Here is a 17,588-nt window from a genome sequence, read left to right on the forward strand (position 1 = left end):
TACTTTTACTGTAGAATGCTGTGAGTTTTGAAAATTCTTCTAAAATTCAGTGTGGCTAAAAGTAGCTTGTTTCCACATGTCTGAAGAGAAGGAAAACGTGAAAAATCGCGTTTGCCATGTCGCCATCTTATTAGTATTCAGCACGTGCAGTAGCTCTCTACTTCTACCCATACTACCTTTCGCGTGCACTTTTGTGCTTTTTTCCCCGACAACCTTTCTCGAATTAGCTGTATACGTGCTGACAGAAAAGTTCTTTAAAACGCAATTCAGCACATTCCAGACAGTAAAAAACATATTCAAAGGTTACACTTTATTTTGGTGGTGAAAAAAGACCAAAAAATATACGAAGCCAGAAAGCACAAAGCATAAGTAACCTATTGACGCAGCTTCCGTGAAAAACAACAACAAAACAAAACAAAGGCAAATGAAGTGAGACCGTTACATAATTGAACGCTTACCGTATTAACTCGAAATGCGCCTCCCTCGAATAAGCGCCGCATTTAGGACAAACTAATCAGCACCGCCCCCGAATAAGCGCGCAGGAATTTCGTTTAACAAAAAACAGCACTACAAAGCAACTCTAAAACAAACCTGGACATTTCTTGCCATCAAAAGCGATGTTTTGCAGTTTAAAGTGATTGTTTTACCGCTTGCCGTTAGTTTTTCGATTCAACATTGTTGTGAAGACCACAGACTTTGCCAGGACAATTAGCGTTTCTTCTCTCATCAGCAAGAGACAAAGACTAACAATCAGAAGACGCTATTTTCAATTACTTTATTTCACCATAAAAATTCGAATCAGCAACATCGTAATTCCTAATGCTAGCACACATTTTACGATATTGAATCTAACTGGTGACCAAGGGGTGGTTCACTTCTTTTGGCACTGGAGGTCTAGGGAAGCGTGTAACCTGAAAGGTAAAACAGACAGAAAATGAACAAGGACATTAAAAAAATTAACGCGTTTTTTCGGAATGTACTCGACACCTAGTAAACACTGCAAGTTGGCAACATTACAAAATGGCGGCCAAGCGACAGTATGTTAAAATTACTCACCTGTGTGTTATGAAGGATTTTAAATATGAAACATAATTTGCCCTATTGTGGCATAACCGGAAAAATTATTTGGATACTTGCTTTCAACAATTAACTACTTATACGTATAAAAGGAAGTAATAATTACGTATAAAATAGTGTAATAGCCAAAAGCTTATTTTCTTAAACTTTTTAACCAGAGAACTCTTTTTACATTTTTAATAATTACGTAGTTCTCACGAAGACGGCAAACGCCAAATAGCCTGTTTTCACGAAGAAATGGCAACCGGAGATCGGCAAACGCGAAAAATGGCGGGAAAATCGTGATCACGTGGTAATTTTTGCCGTTCGCGTTTCACGTTAACGCGATGCTAAATCTCTAAAATCTCTCTATATATTATCACTTACCCTTCGCCCGGCAAGCTGCACAACAGAAGTCCAACATGTAAGCAGGATTTTTACAGCACTCGCCTGTATTTGCCCAGTTTTGACAGTTCCCGTTGCTGTTAGTGCAAGATTTACTTTTTAACTCTATCAAAAGAGGAAAAAAAATTTATTTAACAAAAAAATACAGTAATTTCTCCATATTTCTCATCTTTATAATTGATTGATCTATTTTGTTAGGTAGATAGTGGGGCGCGTGTTTTTGTCTCATTTTTTTGTGTTTTCCGGCCACAATATTGTAATTTATTCAGTCATGTAAATTGGCTTCCTTGCTCTTTAACTCTTGTTATTTCTTGGAAGCTAATACCCGTGTTTCCATACCACTGTACGTCAGTTTATGACAAATTAGCTGTAGTGTTCTGTAGGAATAGAATAAATAAGTAAATAAATAAATAAATAAATAAATAAATAAATAAATAAGCGAAGTTGAAATTGAAGTTGGAGGCTTGACTGAAGTTGGTATCTGACATGATATGGTTTGGCAGTGGTGCGTAACTTTAGTCAAACACCACACAATTTCAAATTAGCAAAAAAAAAATCAAACATATATACATTTCGCCGATAAAAAGTTGAAAAATAAAACTTAAGGTAAAAGCTGTTAAAATTGATGCTAAACGTTTTCGATCTGTTCGATCATCATCAGAGTTTACAAATCTGCGTACGCTCAACGTTCTTATAGTTCAGATAACACCAGTTATGTAATACCTGTTGCCATGGGGAACAAGGTGAGGTCCAGTGATTGCACTTGTTTGTTTAGTTCAGGGCGGTAGCGTGCAATGTAGAATGCATGTTTTATTCTTCTTTTTAACCATGTGTGGGCAGTGGTTTAAAAAACTTTCCACGTGAACTTGTGATTAGGGTGTTTTCTGATGTGCTTGGCTGGCTCTGACTGCTTATTGACATCTGAATGTTTCGCCAATGTATGTTAGTCCACAATTACACTTGCCTTTGTAGATAACGTGTGACGGGTATTACATAACTGGTGTTATTTAACTATATAGACATTTGAGCGTATGCAGATTTTTTCACTCATGATGATGATCGAACAGATCGAAAACGTTTAGCATCGATTTTAACAGCTTTTACCTTAAGTTTTATTTTTTAAAAGAATTAAAGTTCTTTAGTAAATTTCATGATTGAGTATGTTATCAACATCTTAAAATCGTACTCATGTCAGGCTCGACTTTCTTACCAAAAAAAGTGATTTATAAAAGACTGCGTTTTCACTTCTGGAATAACGCAAATCAAACATATATTTACTCGAATAAGCGCCGCCCCCGAATAAGCGCCGCCCTCGAATAAGCGCCGCATTTGTGACAAAAAAGTTAATAAGCGCCGCCCCCGAATAAGCGCCGCAGTCCCGATGCGGCGCTTATTCGAGGAATTCCGTATATCTGAAAAAAGCAGTACAAAGCAACTCTGAAACAGCCTTGAAAATTCCTTTTTATCAAAAGCGATGTTTCACAGTTCAAAGTTATTTTGTTTTGTTGCTCTCCCATTATTTTTTTTCTATCCAAAATGCTTGCAATATGTAGTTTTGTTAACTTTGTGTAGGCCGTGAACTTTGTCGGGACAGCAAGCGCAACTACTCTCTCCCGTAAGAGACGGATACTTACAATCAAAATACCCTTCTTTTAGTTACTGTAGAAGTTTCGTCTAGATAAGATTGTTTGTTGCGTCCAATTTTTAAATAAGCGCCGCCCTCAAATAAGCGCCGCCCTCGAATAAGCGCCGCACTTGAGGCGCGAAAAATTAAAAATAACGGTAAACGGTAAAGTAGAGTAAATACGGTACTCTAAATTTTAACAATGGCACCGTACTTACGGTTAACATGGTTGCACCATAAACAGCAGTTGGCATTCATGTAGCCGGGATTATTGGTGCATTCACCTCTGAGTGCCCAATACTGACAGGACGCATGCTTGTCAATACACGACGTCGAAACTGAAACAAAAATCAATTAAACAAAAAAATCCACGATTACTCCGTGGTATCCGAATGAAAGTATAACGTCTCAATATCACTCGAACTTAAGAAACCCGCTGGGTGTTCACCTGCTGTTGATATCGGGCAGGGGTGGATCCAGGATTTTTCAAAGGGGGGGGGGGGTGGCTGTTTACCAATATTTTTGTTTACTATCTTGTTTAAGCCCCAGGTTTTTTATGGGGGTGGGGGGAGGGGGTCTCAGGCTTTTAGACAGGATTTTGAAAGTGGGAGTCCAAATTATTTCGGGCCTGAGACCCATATTTCATGGGGCCGTAGGCTCCTTCCTCCTAGGGGGGGGGGGGGTCTGGGGGCATGCCCCCTCAGAAAATTTTGAAAAGTTGAAGCCTCTTAGACGTGATTTTCGCGATTCTGAGCAGCTTTAAACATCTTTCAATAAAGTCATTAAACCGCTGGTTTTCTTGATAATCAGGGGTTAAACATATTCTTTCCTCGACTTACCTCGAATTATATTTGGGACAGAAACTTTAGTTCCTATGAACAGTGATTGAAATTTGAAGACTATCCACGAACTTACACGAAAGAACAGATATGCGTTGTTTTGCTCACCACGTGCGTGGAAATTTTTAGCTCTTGGCAAAGTGGCCTGAGGACATTTTGGTAAGTCAATGTTTTTAGAACAGCGGCTTTGCTTGAGAAATCGCTTCGATGCGAAGAAAACGGTAAGAAAACTCGCTAAAAAGATTGATATGGAGAAGAAAGTCATGCCAGCAAGGCTAAAACAACTCTTGAAAGCTAAAAGGAATGTAATTTTTTAAAATTATACACACAGGTTTTGTTACATTTAGCACAGAAGTTGTAAAACAGGCTGTCGAAAATCTCCTACTTCGGAAGAACGGCCGCCTGGCTAAGGAAGGTGAATGTTAACAAATATGTAAAACTTACTTTAGCTAAAAATATTAACACTTTTTTCACCTTACCCATTGTCATTGTCCTTATTTTCTATTTTAATCATTTTCATTTTTTGGTGGATCAAGGGGGATGGCTAGCCACCCAATCCACCCCCACTGGATCCGCTCCTGATCGGGACTTGCAGTGTATGCAACACCTTCCTACATGTGCAAAGTATCAGTTGCCTTCTTCAGAACCTCCGAGACATCTTCAACACTAATGTGTGCTTTCAAAACCCTCCGTTTTAAGGGGGCATTGTATATAAACGGCAAAAAAGCTATCGATCTTCGTCCACGCTTGCCTTTTGACACTAGCGACCTTCAGATTTGACTACGAGTACGAGATTGAGTGCAATTACGACTTTTCAAATCTAGTTTGCCCGTTTCTAGGGTTTCCTATTCTCAACACAACAGCTTTTATAGTATGAGAAAAATGTTTTTTTCAATAAGAATATCTGGAAAATTAAACTTACCCGCTGGAAGAAGAACGACAAGACAGAGCAACACTAGAGTCTTCATGTTTGCAGGAGAGTCAATAATCTTGCTGTAAAGCTAAGCTCAGTGGAAAAAAACTGAACTAATGCCTTCTATTTATCGCTCTGAACACGAAAATATGTTTTCAAATTAACACTATTTCTTTCGTTATTGTCTTGAAAAAATAGTTAGTTATACCGTGAACTCACTTTCCCATACAGTTTCTTGGGAAAAAGTGTAGGAGATTTAGCCGAATGCATCAATTGGCTTTTCTAACCATCCAAAAGAGACGACACCCCCAGCTGGAAACATGGCTACAGCTGTCACAGCTGGTAATTAAGACAATTGGAACTCGTGATGAAGCAAGAAGCCCGAACTTTTGACATGACTTCTCTAAAGAAAGTTCTGAATGGAGTATCAAAGAGAGCTAACGAACATCTGTTTTCACACCAATATATGAAATTAAAGTTAGTACCGATTAGACCTTTACCACTCGGCGGCTCATGTTGAGCCTCTAGCGTCGCCGTAAAGCACAATCTACCAATCAAAGACGTTATTCGTATACTTCATCATTATTTAATTCTGGAAAATTTCAGCTTAATCGCACCCAAAACAGCAGAGAAATAAGCGTTTTTAAAGGTGTAAGACAAGCAAAATTTGCCTAATGAATTTATCCATGGCCATATGTCCCCCGCGACCTTAAGCAGCTGTAAAGCTGAACAAGCGACTTCAAAGTTCTTGAGCAAATTGCAGTATTCCGTGATTAGCTGTATTGTTCGTATTTTTCATGACGAAAAGTGTTATTCTCACTCTTTAATAGCGCCTACGATTATTTAGCTTAATGTCTCATTTAAATACCAAAGTAATGTCGACTTTCGAAGTGATACGAGATAAACGCCAAATTTTGTTAAATAAACGTTTTCGCTTGCGGTAACATAATACCAATTTGCCGAAGCTTTCCGTTAACTAAAACACTCGCATGCAAATAGTTTTTCTTTCATTTTCACAGATTTTCCGGCGGAAGGTTGTTTACCCAACTAAACATTTTCACATGCAGAAAGCTGAAAAAACGCTGACGTTGATAAGCTTTATCTATTGTGGACTCAGATAAGATTAAAATCGTAGAATCTTACCATGTTTCAGTGAATACGTTCACATTCACTCACGATAAGTTATACAACTTGTTGCCAGTATTATTGCCTCTGAATATGTTTTTCATGAACGAGCATTTGAGCCTAACGACGCAATTTGAAAAGAACGAGGATTTATACCCTAGAAATATATGATTTGAATTCCAGGTTTAAATCAAATCATGATGAATATATGCTATCCCTCCGATTTGTAGTATTTTAAGCATATTATTGTAATAGATTCTTGTAAATAGTTGATTTTTAGTATTTTTAAATATTATTGTAATAGATTCTTGTAAATAGTTGATTTTTAGTATTTTTAGAATTTTTACTAGTATTTTAATGTGTTTTCATGGAGAACCTGTAAACTAGCTTAATTAGCTAAGTGTTCTATCCATGTAAAATAAAGTTATCTATCTTTATTATATGGAGGAGAGTGTTTTACTGGGAACTAAACCACTCGTTGATTCCATACGCCACTCCATCCGGGACCCGAGTTCCGTACGACACTCTTGCGAGTGGCATATCGCTCACTGACGTCACGATTCGCGCCTTTCTGCTTTGTTGAACTTGGTTTCGTGTCGTTTGTTGTTAGCAAGCATCGACACGAAGGTTCAATTTGTTTAACTTAGCAACGAAAAAGAATGTATTTTCCAAAAAAGTTAAGAACGAGAACACGATAATGGAAACCTTGACGATTTCAAGGTTTTTAAAGGGAATTCTTCGCAAGGGATTTCAAAAGTGCAAAATGTCGTCGTAAAGAAGAAAACAAAAGCAGTTGAAAACTATCGGCCGTCAAGACTGTGCCGCATTGGATTCAAGTTAAAGTCAGTGATGTTTTCACTTCTTACGTGTTATTTAGTAAAACTGGCTCGAATATTCGAAAACAATGAAATAAAAATCGGCAACATCTACTACATCTGGTCTCCATATAATAAAAAGAACATTACACGTTGGCTCAAAGATATGAATCTTATGTTCTCGTGGCAAAAACGATATCTCGAACATAAAATTCATATCTTCTCGCCACCGTGTAATATCTTCCATATCTATTTGTTTAAACCGTGCATATATGGAGACTCCAATATTGGAGAAGAAACCGTTCCGTTGGAACCGTAACTCTAAGAAATCGCTCTAAATCGGCTAAAAAAACACAGCACGAAAAGGGAGCAACAAAGGAGATAAGATGAGCAGTTTTTATTGTAATTCAACGGTTATTTTTTCGTTCTTTTCGGTTATATTAATTTCCCCATACAAATCCTTATAAATATGCAAAATCGCTCGAATTACGTAACAATGCAAAGGTCATCTTTATTGTACTCATATATCGAGCTTGGGCTACCTTGGGCTACTGTATGTGAACCAATGTTCACATACAGTAGTTTCTTTACTTACCTTCAGTAACAGTGTTGTATATTTGGAGATTTCCAGGCTGTGTTGTCAACGAGCGAGATTAAAGCGTGCTCTTCATTTCAGTGTTTTACTGCCACTGTAGCCATTCTCCTTCCACTCATATACAACCAAACGAGGAAAAATATGTTTCCAAAGGCAAGTGATACCACAGATGGGGTCTCCATCGTAGCTTCGAGGTCAAAATTAGTTTACAATTTCCTAAAAACCGCAAGATTCAGGCAGCTTGGACCGCCATGTTGGATTCTCTTTCGTTCCCAGTTTCCTTCACGTCATGGAACACGATCTCGCCACGGAAAAATTTCTCGGGGAGACGGTTTTGACCCCAGTTTTGACGGGATCACTTTGTTTACCATCTCTCGTCAAGCTGCGTGTTCTATTACTCTTTTCAGGTATCTCAGTTACAGAGAAATCCCGATCTCTATAACCTCGAAGGTAAACGAATATTTGTGGTAGAGTACAATAAGTACTCGTAAAGTATTTTTTCGTTTGTCTCACGACGTAGTCACGTGTGATGGAGATCGCGACGTTTCGATCGACTGCACACACTGCTAGTCTTCATCAGGCGATAAGGTCGACTGGTTACCGTATTTATTCGAATAAACGCCGCGGCGTTTATTAAATTTTTCGCGATTCCAGTGCGGCGTTTATTCGAGGGCGGCGTTTATTTAAAATTCGATTTATTGCGTACAAACAACAGCATGGTAACTGAACATTTTGAACTTTAACAACAGGAAAAAGTTGTAGTACTTGTCTAAAAAGTCATTTTCAATATATTAAAAACATTGTTACAATCAAGGAAAATAATTATTTTAGGCTTACTCAAGCCTGCGAATACAGCCGCCTCTCATTCGCTAGCGGGAGCGAATGAGAGGCGGCTGTATTCGCAGGCTAGGCTTCCTCAAACTTGATAGTTACTGCAATTGCTCTGCCTCGTCCCCAGGCGTCCTCCATCTTTGTCGTGCATGGTTCGCTTGGCGTTCTGGGCCTGACCGCGGCTCGCTCCCTGACCATCAACCCCCGCGCTCCCTGTTTTCCCGCCTTACCGCCTCAACGTTCGACCAATCGGCGCCTGGGGACGAGGCAGGCGTTTGCTTTTTGAGTCTATAATACGAATAAACGCCGCATCATATGATGCGGCGTTTATTAAATATTTCTGCTCTAAAATGCGGAGTTTATTCGAGGGCGGCGTTTAATCGAATAAATACGGTATGCGGTAAATCACGCTGCTGCACTGTGATTGGTTGGTTTTCAACAGCTGTGATTGGTGCATTTCGTTTCTTGCTGTTCCGGTGTACTGTTGTTCCTTCGGCGGTCCGCTGTCGTAAAGTTCTCCTGTTGTTGTGTTTTTTGATCGTGGGCATCCATGCTTCAGGAATTTCGATTCCACTATCCCTGTTGATATTATTACGGTGAAGTCTGACCCTGCGTTTGTACCAGTGTGGGTCACGATCAATAAACTTTACCTCATTCCAAGCGGGTAGTGTCCGGTGTTGTTGGTGTGCTATGCAACGGTGGAAGTCTGGGTACGGAAGAGCCGTCATCCGACTTGTAACGGCCCACGATCAAAAAACACACTATTTTATTAAGTACGGAAGAAAGCCCTACTACAGTCAACTGTCGCCTTGCGGACAACCCGCTATTGCGGACACTCGCTATTACGGACAAAATCCAGATCCCCGGCGAATAAGGTTTGACTGGAAATTACTCCCGCTATTACGGACTTTCGCTATAACGGACACTAAACGACGCCCCGAGCGTGTCCGCTTTAATGAGAGTTGACTGTAATTCGAGTTAGCGTGAGCTGAGAGAAATCAAGGGTTAGGGATATCGGGATTCTTCTGTATTCAGTTTGGTCTGTTTCCTAATCTGCTCACGATAGAGTTTGGAGTATTAATAGTATCCCTCCTCTCTACTCGTTGCTGGGATCAGTCTGATTGGTAGTTGTTTCATTTTATAACAGTCTTATTTAGTGAGCGTCTCCGATAAAATGATAAAAAAATGTACAGTAAATCAGTTCCAGGGCGTAGCCAGCTTTTTGAAGAGTTGTAGGCCTGGCCAACCGCTTTTTAACGGGTTAGAGGGAGGGGGGAGGTCCACTGGGGGAAGGTTTTGAGATCAAAACAGCTTCTAAATTCAAACATTTCATCACAAGAAATTGAGTGTATCGAATTTATGAGTTCGAGTTAGACATTTCGAGTTCGAGTTAGAAATTTCGAGTTCGAGTTATGGGGTAACATTTTCCCAGTTGGTCACGCACAGTGTCGCCCTTATCACCAAATGAAAGCTAACCGCAAGCAAATAGGAGTGGAACTAACCGCAAGCAAACCGGAGTGGAACTAACCGCAAGCAAACCAGAGTGAAGCTAACCGCAAGCAACTCGAACTCGATATTTTAACTCGAACTCGAAATTCTAACTCGAACTCGAACTCATGAAATGGACAGACCCCAAGAAATTGCACCAATTTTCGCTCTTTCTTAAATAAACGAACTTTTCGTTAACAGGTAATGCCTTTGTGCGTTTCCCTGTCACCTGGCTCCACAGTTTACACTTGCTAGACGAGCTTTGATCTGATCAGGAGAGGAGACTTGCGAGATATATAATGCTAAGATATGTTAAATTTGCTTTTTATTTTATCTTGAAAGTGCATCAGCTTGAATTTTTTCTATTGTAAGTTTTAAAAGTGCGAGTAGGCTGAAAAATTTGTAGGCCCGGGCCTACGGGTATATAGGCTAGCTACGCCCCTGAGCTGTTCTGCTTTAAGTAACTTTGTGTGCCCCACTTGTTCAACTTGAATTCTGTACCGGATCCGTAAGTTGTGGACCGCAGATTGAACAATCAAAGTGGGCAAAAGTACTTTTCTATATAATAAGAAGTTAAAGTTAATTTCTCAAGGATTTGGAAATATTAATTCAACAAGAGAAAGAACTAAAAGTCTGCATAAATAAAGCTTCGAATTTATTGTGGCAAAACGTCCATTGCAAGTTTCTTATGGGCTTAAAATTGAACAAAACGTTTGGTCAATTTTCGCGCGGCCAAAATTCGGGAAAACTCTCGCAACGTGGGCTAATGGTTCAAAATTTATGTTCGGTCTCTCCTCATCAAGTTCTGGAATGTACAAATGTTTAATCTTTTTCTTTAACTGATGCTGTCATAACACCGCTTTCTATTTCAGCGTTTAGTTCTTTCACCACTGTCATGTGATCGAATTTCTCCGGGAATATATTAAAGGTTTTCAGGATCTCCTCTCTGCGATCGCCTTCTGAAGCATAGTACATCTGGACTTGATAAGCCAACCACTGTGCATCCAACACGCTCTGTAAAGAAGGTAGAATTAAAATCACACTAAAGCAATAAAGAAAACACATTCACAAAGAGAAAAACGTTCGAGGAACGGTTTAGGCCCGGCTCAGTCGACGCCGAACTTTTCATGCGCCGAACCTAAAATTAAGAGCATAAAAAGTTCGGCGTCTAAATCAATTAAGAACGGCTATTTCAATTTGGAACGGCTGAGCCGCTCTTCCCGCCTGGCTTGGCCGGGAATTTCGACTTTGGAACGGCTTTGGTTCAGATGCCGAACTTTTCATGTGCCGATTCTAATGTATTTGCAAGCAGTTGAACTCAAAAAGCATGTGTCGCGGAGAGTGTCTTCCATCACACATTCACGTCTGAATCAACATGTGTACTTTTGTTAATTTGGGTCTGTCTAAATACGAATTTATCATGAGAAGTCATGCGTCTGAACCTAGCTGGCCTTACATATGGCGAAAAAACGAGCTACCTAATTACATGAAATTTTCGCGACACGTAAATTTCGCGATTTTGAGGTGCGCATTTTTCGGGTAATCAACCTAGTAAAATGGCCCCGCTCTAGGGGGCGGGGAGAGAGAGACCCTGGAAACGAGGTTGTCTTGATCTTCCACAATTTTAACCATCCTTGTTACTTTTTAGTTTATCAATCGAACACAATCGAACTCAATCCGATTCGATTTTGTTAGGAATCCGTCTCTCGATAAGTAAAACACGCAGGACTAATCCGGCAGGGGGACGGTGCACCTTACGAAATGTCCGCAATATTAACAAACAGGAGCTCGGTAATCGAACGTTCGATTGAGTACGATTGTCGACTGTTCGGTAATCGAACGTTCGATTTTGTTCGATTGACCAAATTTTATTGTGAGTTCGATTATGTTCGATTACCGAACCCAATCGAACGATTGGTGTTCAATTGGGTTCGATTATCGAACGTGCGAGTGGATACGCCGGGATTATTACATCTTTGGTGTTTTTCTACCTTAATGAATTATTATTTTGAGATTTCTTTCCAGTTCATTTTTTTTGTATTTTTTGCATTAAAATAGAGACATAATTCACTAACCATTTCATTTGTGTCCACTTCTCCAACCATCAGAACTATTCCTGAAAAATAAAGTTGAAGGTGCGGTTAATACATTAACAAAATTATTCTAAAGGATTTTATACAAAAAATAAATGAACAGCTATTTAACCTTTACTGTCTCTTAGATCTGTAAAATGTTTCATTGCCAACGACCAGGGGGCATCTTCGCCTCGTGTCTGTTGAAATGAAACCACATCAAATCTATTACCGTTAAAGGACTATTTAAAAACCTCAGGGGTACGTATTTATGTTTAATGCCTTTCGAAGAGGAAGGAACGAAGGAAAAGCTTATTTAAAATCATAAATCAGCTAACTACTACATATAAAATATCTGTTTAATAGTAAAATATTAAAAAGCGATCTCTGGTTAAAAATATGATGAAAACGAGCTTTCGACTACCAGTCTGTAGTCTTTGACAAGTAATGAATAAAAAGCGCGAACGTTAAAATATATACTATAAAAAGTGTGAAAAAGCAAAATTATAATAAAAACAATAAAAATGTTTGTGTGCGGGTAAAAATGCTAATGAAAGGTTCAAAATAAAATTGAATATTGTCTTGGTAATTGTTTCGCATTATTGTCAGCATGGTTCGTAATTGCTGTGTGCCAGGATTCCAAAGTTTTTCTAACGCGAAAATTTCCTTTATCAATCACACGTGCACTGTCAAAATCGATGGAATGGTCGTTCAACCAGGCATGTGAGGCGATGTTGGAACCTTTTTTAAAGGTTTTTGTGTTTCTAATATGTTCTTTTTTTCTTGTTTTTAAACATCTTCCGTCTCGCCGATGTAACTCCACGGGCAGTCGGCGCATGGTATCTTATAGACGACATTTGTTTGTAGTTCCGCCGGAGGTCTTGCTTTCGGGGAAACAAACTCTTGTTGTAATGTCTTAAGGGGTCTGCTAATAGTTTGGATTCCATTGTTTCTTAGAAGTCTCGAGAGAGGTTCAGTTAGGCCTTTGATGTAAGGTAAAACCGCAAGGCCACAATGTGAGTCTGAAGGATCAGCCCATCCGAAAAACATTCCTACCAATTCTTCTGGAGATGGTGTGATTGCCAGAGGTGGTTTCTTCTTCAGAATGTTAGATATGACCGATTGTGGGTAGCTGTTCGATTTCAGAGCATCAGTGACGTGACTTAATTCTTTCGCTTTTCCCTCAGGGGTACTTGGGAGGTTAGAAGCACGATTCAGGAGAGTAGAGGCAGTACTCAGTTTAATGTTAATTTAACGTTTACAAAAGATTCTTCGCAAAAAATTACATCAAACCTTTTTAAAATATATGAAAATATATGAGATAGAAGTTACCCAAATAAAAGCTCCCTGGGATTATTATGTTTGGATTGGGTGAGGGCGAGATAAAACAGGGAGGGTAGCGCGCTTGACGCGGGAAATTATGCGCTGCAAGAATGCGCAGAGAGACAGGAGAGTCTTTACACAGAAACGATTATTTTTCTGCTTGTATATTGCGTGCTCGCACTTAATTTGGCGTCATTAGTTTTCATTCTGGTAATGTTTAGTGCACACATGCATAAGCAAAGAAAGCACGAAAATACAATTGAACCAAGTCAGATTGATCATTCTTACTTGATAATGAAGAAGAGATGTGAAGTAGCATTTGTGATCTTTAAATTCAGCATACATGAATTCATATCCCTGTTCTCTTGGGAGAGGGTAGAGGAACTGAAAAATAAAGAAGAGGGTAGATGAACTTAAAAACAAATTAGTCAGGCATTTAAAAATAAACGGCATGCAGTGCATGCAGAAGCGATGACGTTTCACAAAGGGTCTAACATAATTGAGGGCGTGATAAAGACTGTTATCCAATTGCAGTGTACATTTTTAAACCTAAGAAGCAATGTTGGTGATTGTCTAAATAGCATAGTTAGGATATGATGGAATTCAAATAAATACAGAATTAACAGTAGTTATAAATTCACAGGCCAAGGATGCAAAATTAATAATACATTTTCTTCGTAGATTTGCTCAATTGAACAACAGTAGATTGCGTTATATTGTAGTGTGTGACTTCCGATAAACGACATACGATACGCGGGAGCTAGCTTTTAAGCTGCGAGAAAGGTCAAATGGTCTCTTGCCCACCGCGGCCCTTATTATTATGAGAGTTAGAAATTTCTGTCTACTAATTCTAATAGATCCCATCATATGTAATTAGTCTCTTTCGTTTATACATTGTAGTGTTCCATTCTAACTGCACGGGAGTATTTTGCTTTTGTGTTCTACGCGGCGATTTCTTGTTATCAAGTTAAAGTTGATTTCTGTTCGACCGAAACAGACAAAAAGCGAGCGGACAAAAATATCGGGTCGGTCGTGCGATGACAATATTAAGCGATTTCCTGACGTCATCGCTTAAAAAGGCAAAATGCAGCTAATTAAAGAAAAATTCAATTAATACATTTCTAGAGTCTTCTCTAAATGTTGCTATATACAATCTAAGTAGAACTGCAAATACACCTTTTTTACGGTTTCTAGAACCATTTTGGTGGGGGTGGGGGGGGGGGGGGGATTTTCAATGCAACAAAAATGCCACCAACATGGCGTCAAAAACTGTGAAAACGTCTATTCAATCAACAGACCAGATAAGAAGCTCATTTCCTAGGTTTGTACCTACCAGAGGGTACCTCAGAAATCTCTCTTCCATTCTGTCATACATGTTACTCTATAAACCAAACACAATTCAGGGTTAACCTTGTTTTGATGTTCAGAACTCTGGAACATCACAAATAAGTTTTAAAATACCGGCTTTCCAACCATCACGTCAATAAATGTCCCACGCGCTAGGTGTATAAATTACTGAACAATTTCACTTTAATTAAAAAGCAAAACCACCGCATTGATAATTTTGTTTATGATTATAGTTTTCTCTTGATGGGAGTCTGGAAATAAAAGGAAATGAATAAATAGACACAATTTCTGACGGCTCATACCAACAATTTGCGAACGCACTTTCCGAAAAAATACTGTTCCATTGGCTTTTCAACCAAAATTTCCGAAATGTTTTAAAAATGGTAAGCATCCCAGGGCTCCACTGCATCCATAGTCTTTGAACTGAAGAAGATAATTTTTACTGGTCTAGTAAGGTTTAAGTCACATTTTCAGTTCCATTTTCTATTTTCTTATAATTCATTTAATTGTCTAACGTCTCTAACTACAAGAGGCAACACAAAGTTACAGACACCTACAGATACCGACCCCTTTGTTAATTAAAGTAACTTTGTATGTAATAAAGGCAAATGTTTAATTTGATTGAAGGTCAGATTTACATATTATATACTGCAGCTACATACTGGGATGACAGCACTGATGCAGTCCTTGTCTTTGTGAAATTCTCGCCAGATCTAAAAAGCAAAACAAATCAAGCAATTAAGTATCAGTGATAAAATTAGATACAGTCAAACCTCTCTGTACAGACACCTCTCTAATATGGCCACCTCTCTAATACGGACAATCTCCGACGTCCCAACAAAATTATCATATACCCTCTGTAATACGGACAAGGACAGTGGGAGGTGCGGTGGCCTAATGGTTAGCGCGCTCGACTCCGAGTCGAACTGCCCGGGTTCGAGGCCTGGCCAGGGCGCTGCGGTGTGTTCTTGGGCAAGACACTTTACTCTCACAGTGCCTGCTAGCTCTCTCCACCCAGGTGTATAAATGGGTACCGGCGAATTTACTGCTGGGGGGTAACCCTGCGATGGACTAGCATCGCATCAAGGGGGGAGTAGCACTACTCCTAGTTGCTTAATGCTACGGAAACCGGGATAAGCTCTGGCTGTATGAGCCTCATGGCTCGGAGACAGACTTTACCTTTACCTTAATACGGACAAGGACACTAATCCTCGGCCCAAGGGAAGAAATTCATATAAACTTAACCTCTTTATTACGGCACTACGGTGATTCAGGTGATGATATTTTGTGTTTGTGATGCATTTTCCTGTTTGTGGTTACAAAAACAAAAGGTAATGCTCTATTCGTCTTAGACGTTTTCAGATTTGTGCTTTATAGTCTTGATGTTTTACCTGCAGCATTGCTTACAGAACATTTCGAGATATTAAATACTTTAAGCTGTCCATGAAGTAAAAAGTGACATCATAGCGCAGAGCAGAGCCCCATACCCATAGAAAATTAACAGGCCCATGCTTTTGGTTTTTCATGGTCATCATGGCTAGCGGCATGGCTCGCAGGCGCGTGCGACGACGACGACGAAGTTGCCCCAACATGGCGGCCATACTCCAGAAATCGGTTTAAGGTTATGGTTGACGCCAGCTTACATCTTTGATATTGGCCATCCATGTCATGGTCAATTGACAGCTGTCAAAACAAGGTATCCGCTGACCAGTATCACATGACCATATCACGGGCTCACATATAGAACTCATCGAGTTCGAATGTTTTTTTGAAGTTTACTGTTGCCCAAATTATGGTTTACATTGGATCGCGGGCTCAAGTGCTATATTTTTTTATTATTGGTCAGTAAATTGGGAGCTCCGCTTTTAGGCTTGGCTAAATCTATTTAATAGTGGTGACCTCTCTAATTAGGACACCTCTCTAACCTCTCTAATAAGGACACTTTTCTCTGTCCCTTCGGTGTCCGTATTAGAGAGGTTCAACTGTACTTGTAGCTTTTGTTGAATGAGGTGACTCCTGATGGAGCGGTTCAGGTTTAAACCATGGCCAGGGTCACTGTGTTGTGTTCTTGGGCAAGTTACTTGACTCTATCAGTGTCTCTCTCCACCCAGGTGAATAAATGAGTGCTTTCTTGGGTCAACCTGACAGCATGCTTAGAATAACCTGTTATGGACCTGTTACTATGTCATATTGTGTGGTTCCAGAAAATGTGCATACTCCCCCCACAGAAGGGATTGGAAATTCCTGGCAGTGGGAGGGGTTTCAAAGGCCAAAAATTTTAAGGAAATGTATGAAGCTTAATTGGAATTTCCAGAGGGGGTGGAGGTCTTAGGAAAAGTCCCTTCCATGGGGGAGGTATGGATAATTTATGGGACTACACATTTTAAAGTGTTTGTTACCTGAGCAACTGTCACAGCATGTTGTAACACTTGTCATTTTAGCAAATGATTAGCTATGTCACATTTAAAGACATTTTTCTGAATACAAAATAATTTTTTTTGAGGTCATTTCTCCATTATTGTATTGCACTTTGCATTGCACTTCTTTACTAATCAGAATGTTACATATGATAAGTGCAAGCACAGAAACAAAATGGCAGCTTTTTTCTACCTTGCAACTTTTGTCGTGGGTGAAAGATTGTTGTTTTCTTGTAAACAAGTGCAGTGACCTATCAATTATTTTCTCTTTTTTGAATGTAGTAATAAATTCCTTTCTTTAAAATGAATACAGATCAGTTTCTATGTTTGAAAAATAATTTATCACCAGAAACGTGCACTTTGTCAGTACTCGTAAGGTAATACTCAAGGAATAACAGGAATATAAATTACGGTATATGCAAGGTCTTCCTGCTCCTAAAAAAAAAAAAGGATGGTTAGCACTGACGAAAATATGCCAGGTTACAAACAACAATGAATAATTTATTCAAGATGCGCAGTCTGTGACATTCCCTCTTTAACTACGGTGGGATAAAAATGGATTAAACTATGGAACAATCCATCAAATCAGCAATGTTTTCAATACTAACCTGCCCAATTTCTTCTGCATTTTTGTCCATAATTTTATCCAGATGCATCATGGAGCTTAGTGTCTACCAAATGAAAGGAAATTGTCACCAATTATTTTTAAATCAATAACAGCATTAAGATTGTGGAAAT

At 39.2% G+C, this 17,588-nt stretch overlaps 2 protein-coding genes across 4 annotated transcripts in view; both read right to left on the reverse strand.

Moving 5' to 3' along the window:
• The window catches only part of LOC144637653 (ATP synthase mitochondrial F1 complex assembly factor 1-like), a 120,684-nt gene that overhangs the window by 96,667 nt on the left and 6,429 nt on the right, over positions 1-17,588 (reverse strand). For 2 of the 3 annotated variants that reach the window (XM_078496713.1, XM_078496715.1), the window contains exons 4-9: positions 17,459-17,521; positions 15,096-15,146; positions 14,420-14,467; positions 13,375-13,470; positions 11,897-11,963; positions 11,767-11,807 (exon numbers count right to left, since the gene is read on the reverse strand). In XM_078496713.1, coding sequence (XP_078352839.1) covers positions 11,767-11,807; positions 11,897-11,963; positions 13,375-13,470; positions 14,420-14,467; positions 15,096-15,146; positions 17,459-17,521 — 366 coding nt within the window. Of the gene's footprint in view, positions 1-10,327; positions 10,706-11,766; positions 11,808-11,896; positions 11,964-13,374; positions 13,471-14,419; positions 14,468-15,095; positions 15,147-17,458; positions 17,522-17,588 lie in introns of those variants that run through there. The other variant, XM_078496714.1, reaches the window with a different exon arrangement.
• On the reverse strand, positions 764-6,192 carry LOC144637661 (uncharacterized). The gene is made up of 4 exons (XM_078496723.1): positions 4,847-6,192; positions 3,304-3,423; positions 1,444-1,566; positions 764-911 (listed from the first exon to the last, which is right to left on the reverse strand). The coding sequence occupies exons 1-4, from the start codon at positions 4,890-4,892 to the stop codon at positions 895-897; spliced, it is 306 nt and encodes a 101-aa protein (XP_078352849.1). The 5' UTR covers positions 4,893-6,192; the 3' UTR covers positions 764-894.

The sequence above is a fragment of the Oculina patagonica genome, chromosome 14 (genome assembly GCF_052425735.1).
Source record: "Oculina patagonica isolate OP01 chromosome 14, crgOcupat, whole genome shotgun sequence".
NCBI classification, from domain to species: domain Eukaryota; kingdom Metazoa; phylum Cnidaria; class Anthozoa; order Scleractinia; family Oculinidae; genus Oculina; species Oculina patagonica.

Coding starts and splice junctions, on each gene's coding strand:
- LOC144637661 (XM_078496723.1), bottom strand. CDS start 4,892: ATGAAGACTCTAGTGTTGCTCTGTCTTGTCGTTCTTCTTCCAGCGG. Junction 3,424..4,846: donor TGTCGTTCTTCTTCCAGCGG/GTAAGTTTAATT, acceptor TTTTTGTTTCAG/TTTCGACGTCGTGTATTGAC. Junction 1,567..3,303: donor ATGGTGCAACCATGTTAACC/GTAAGTACGGTG, acceptor CTCTTTTGATAG/AGTTAAAAAGTAAATCTTGC.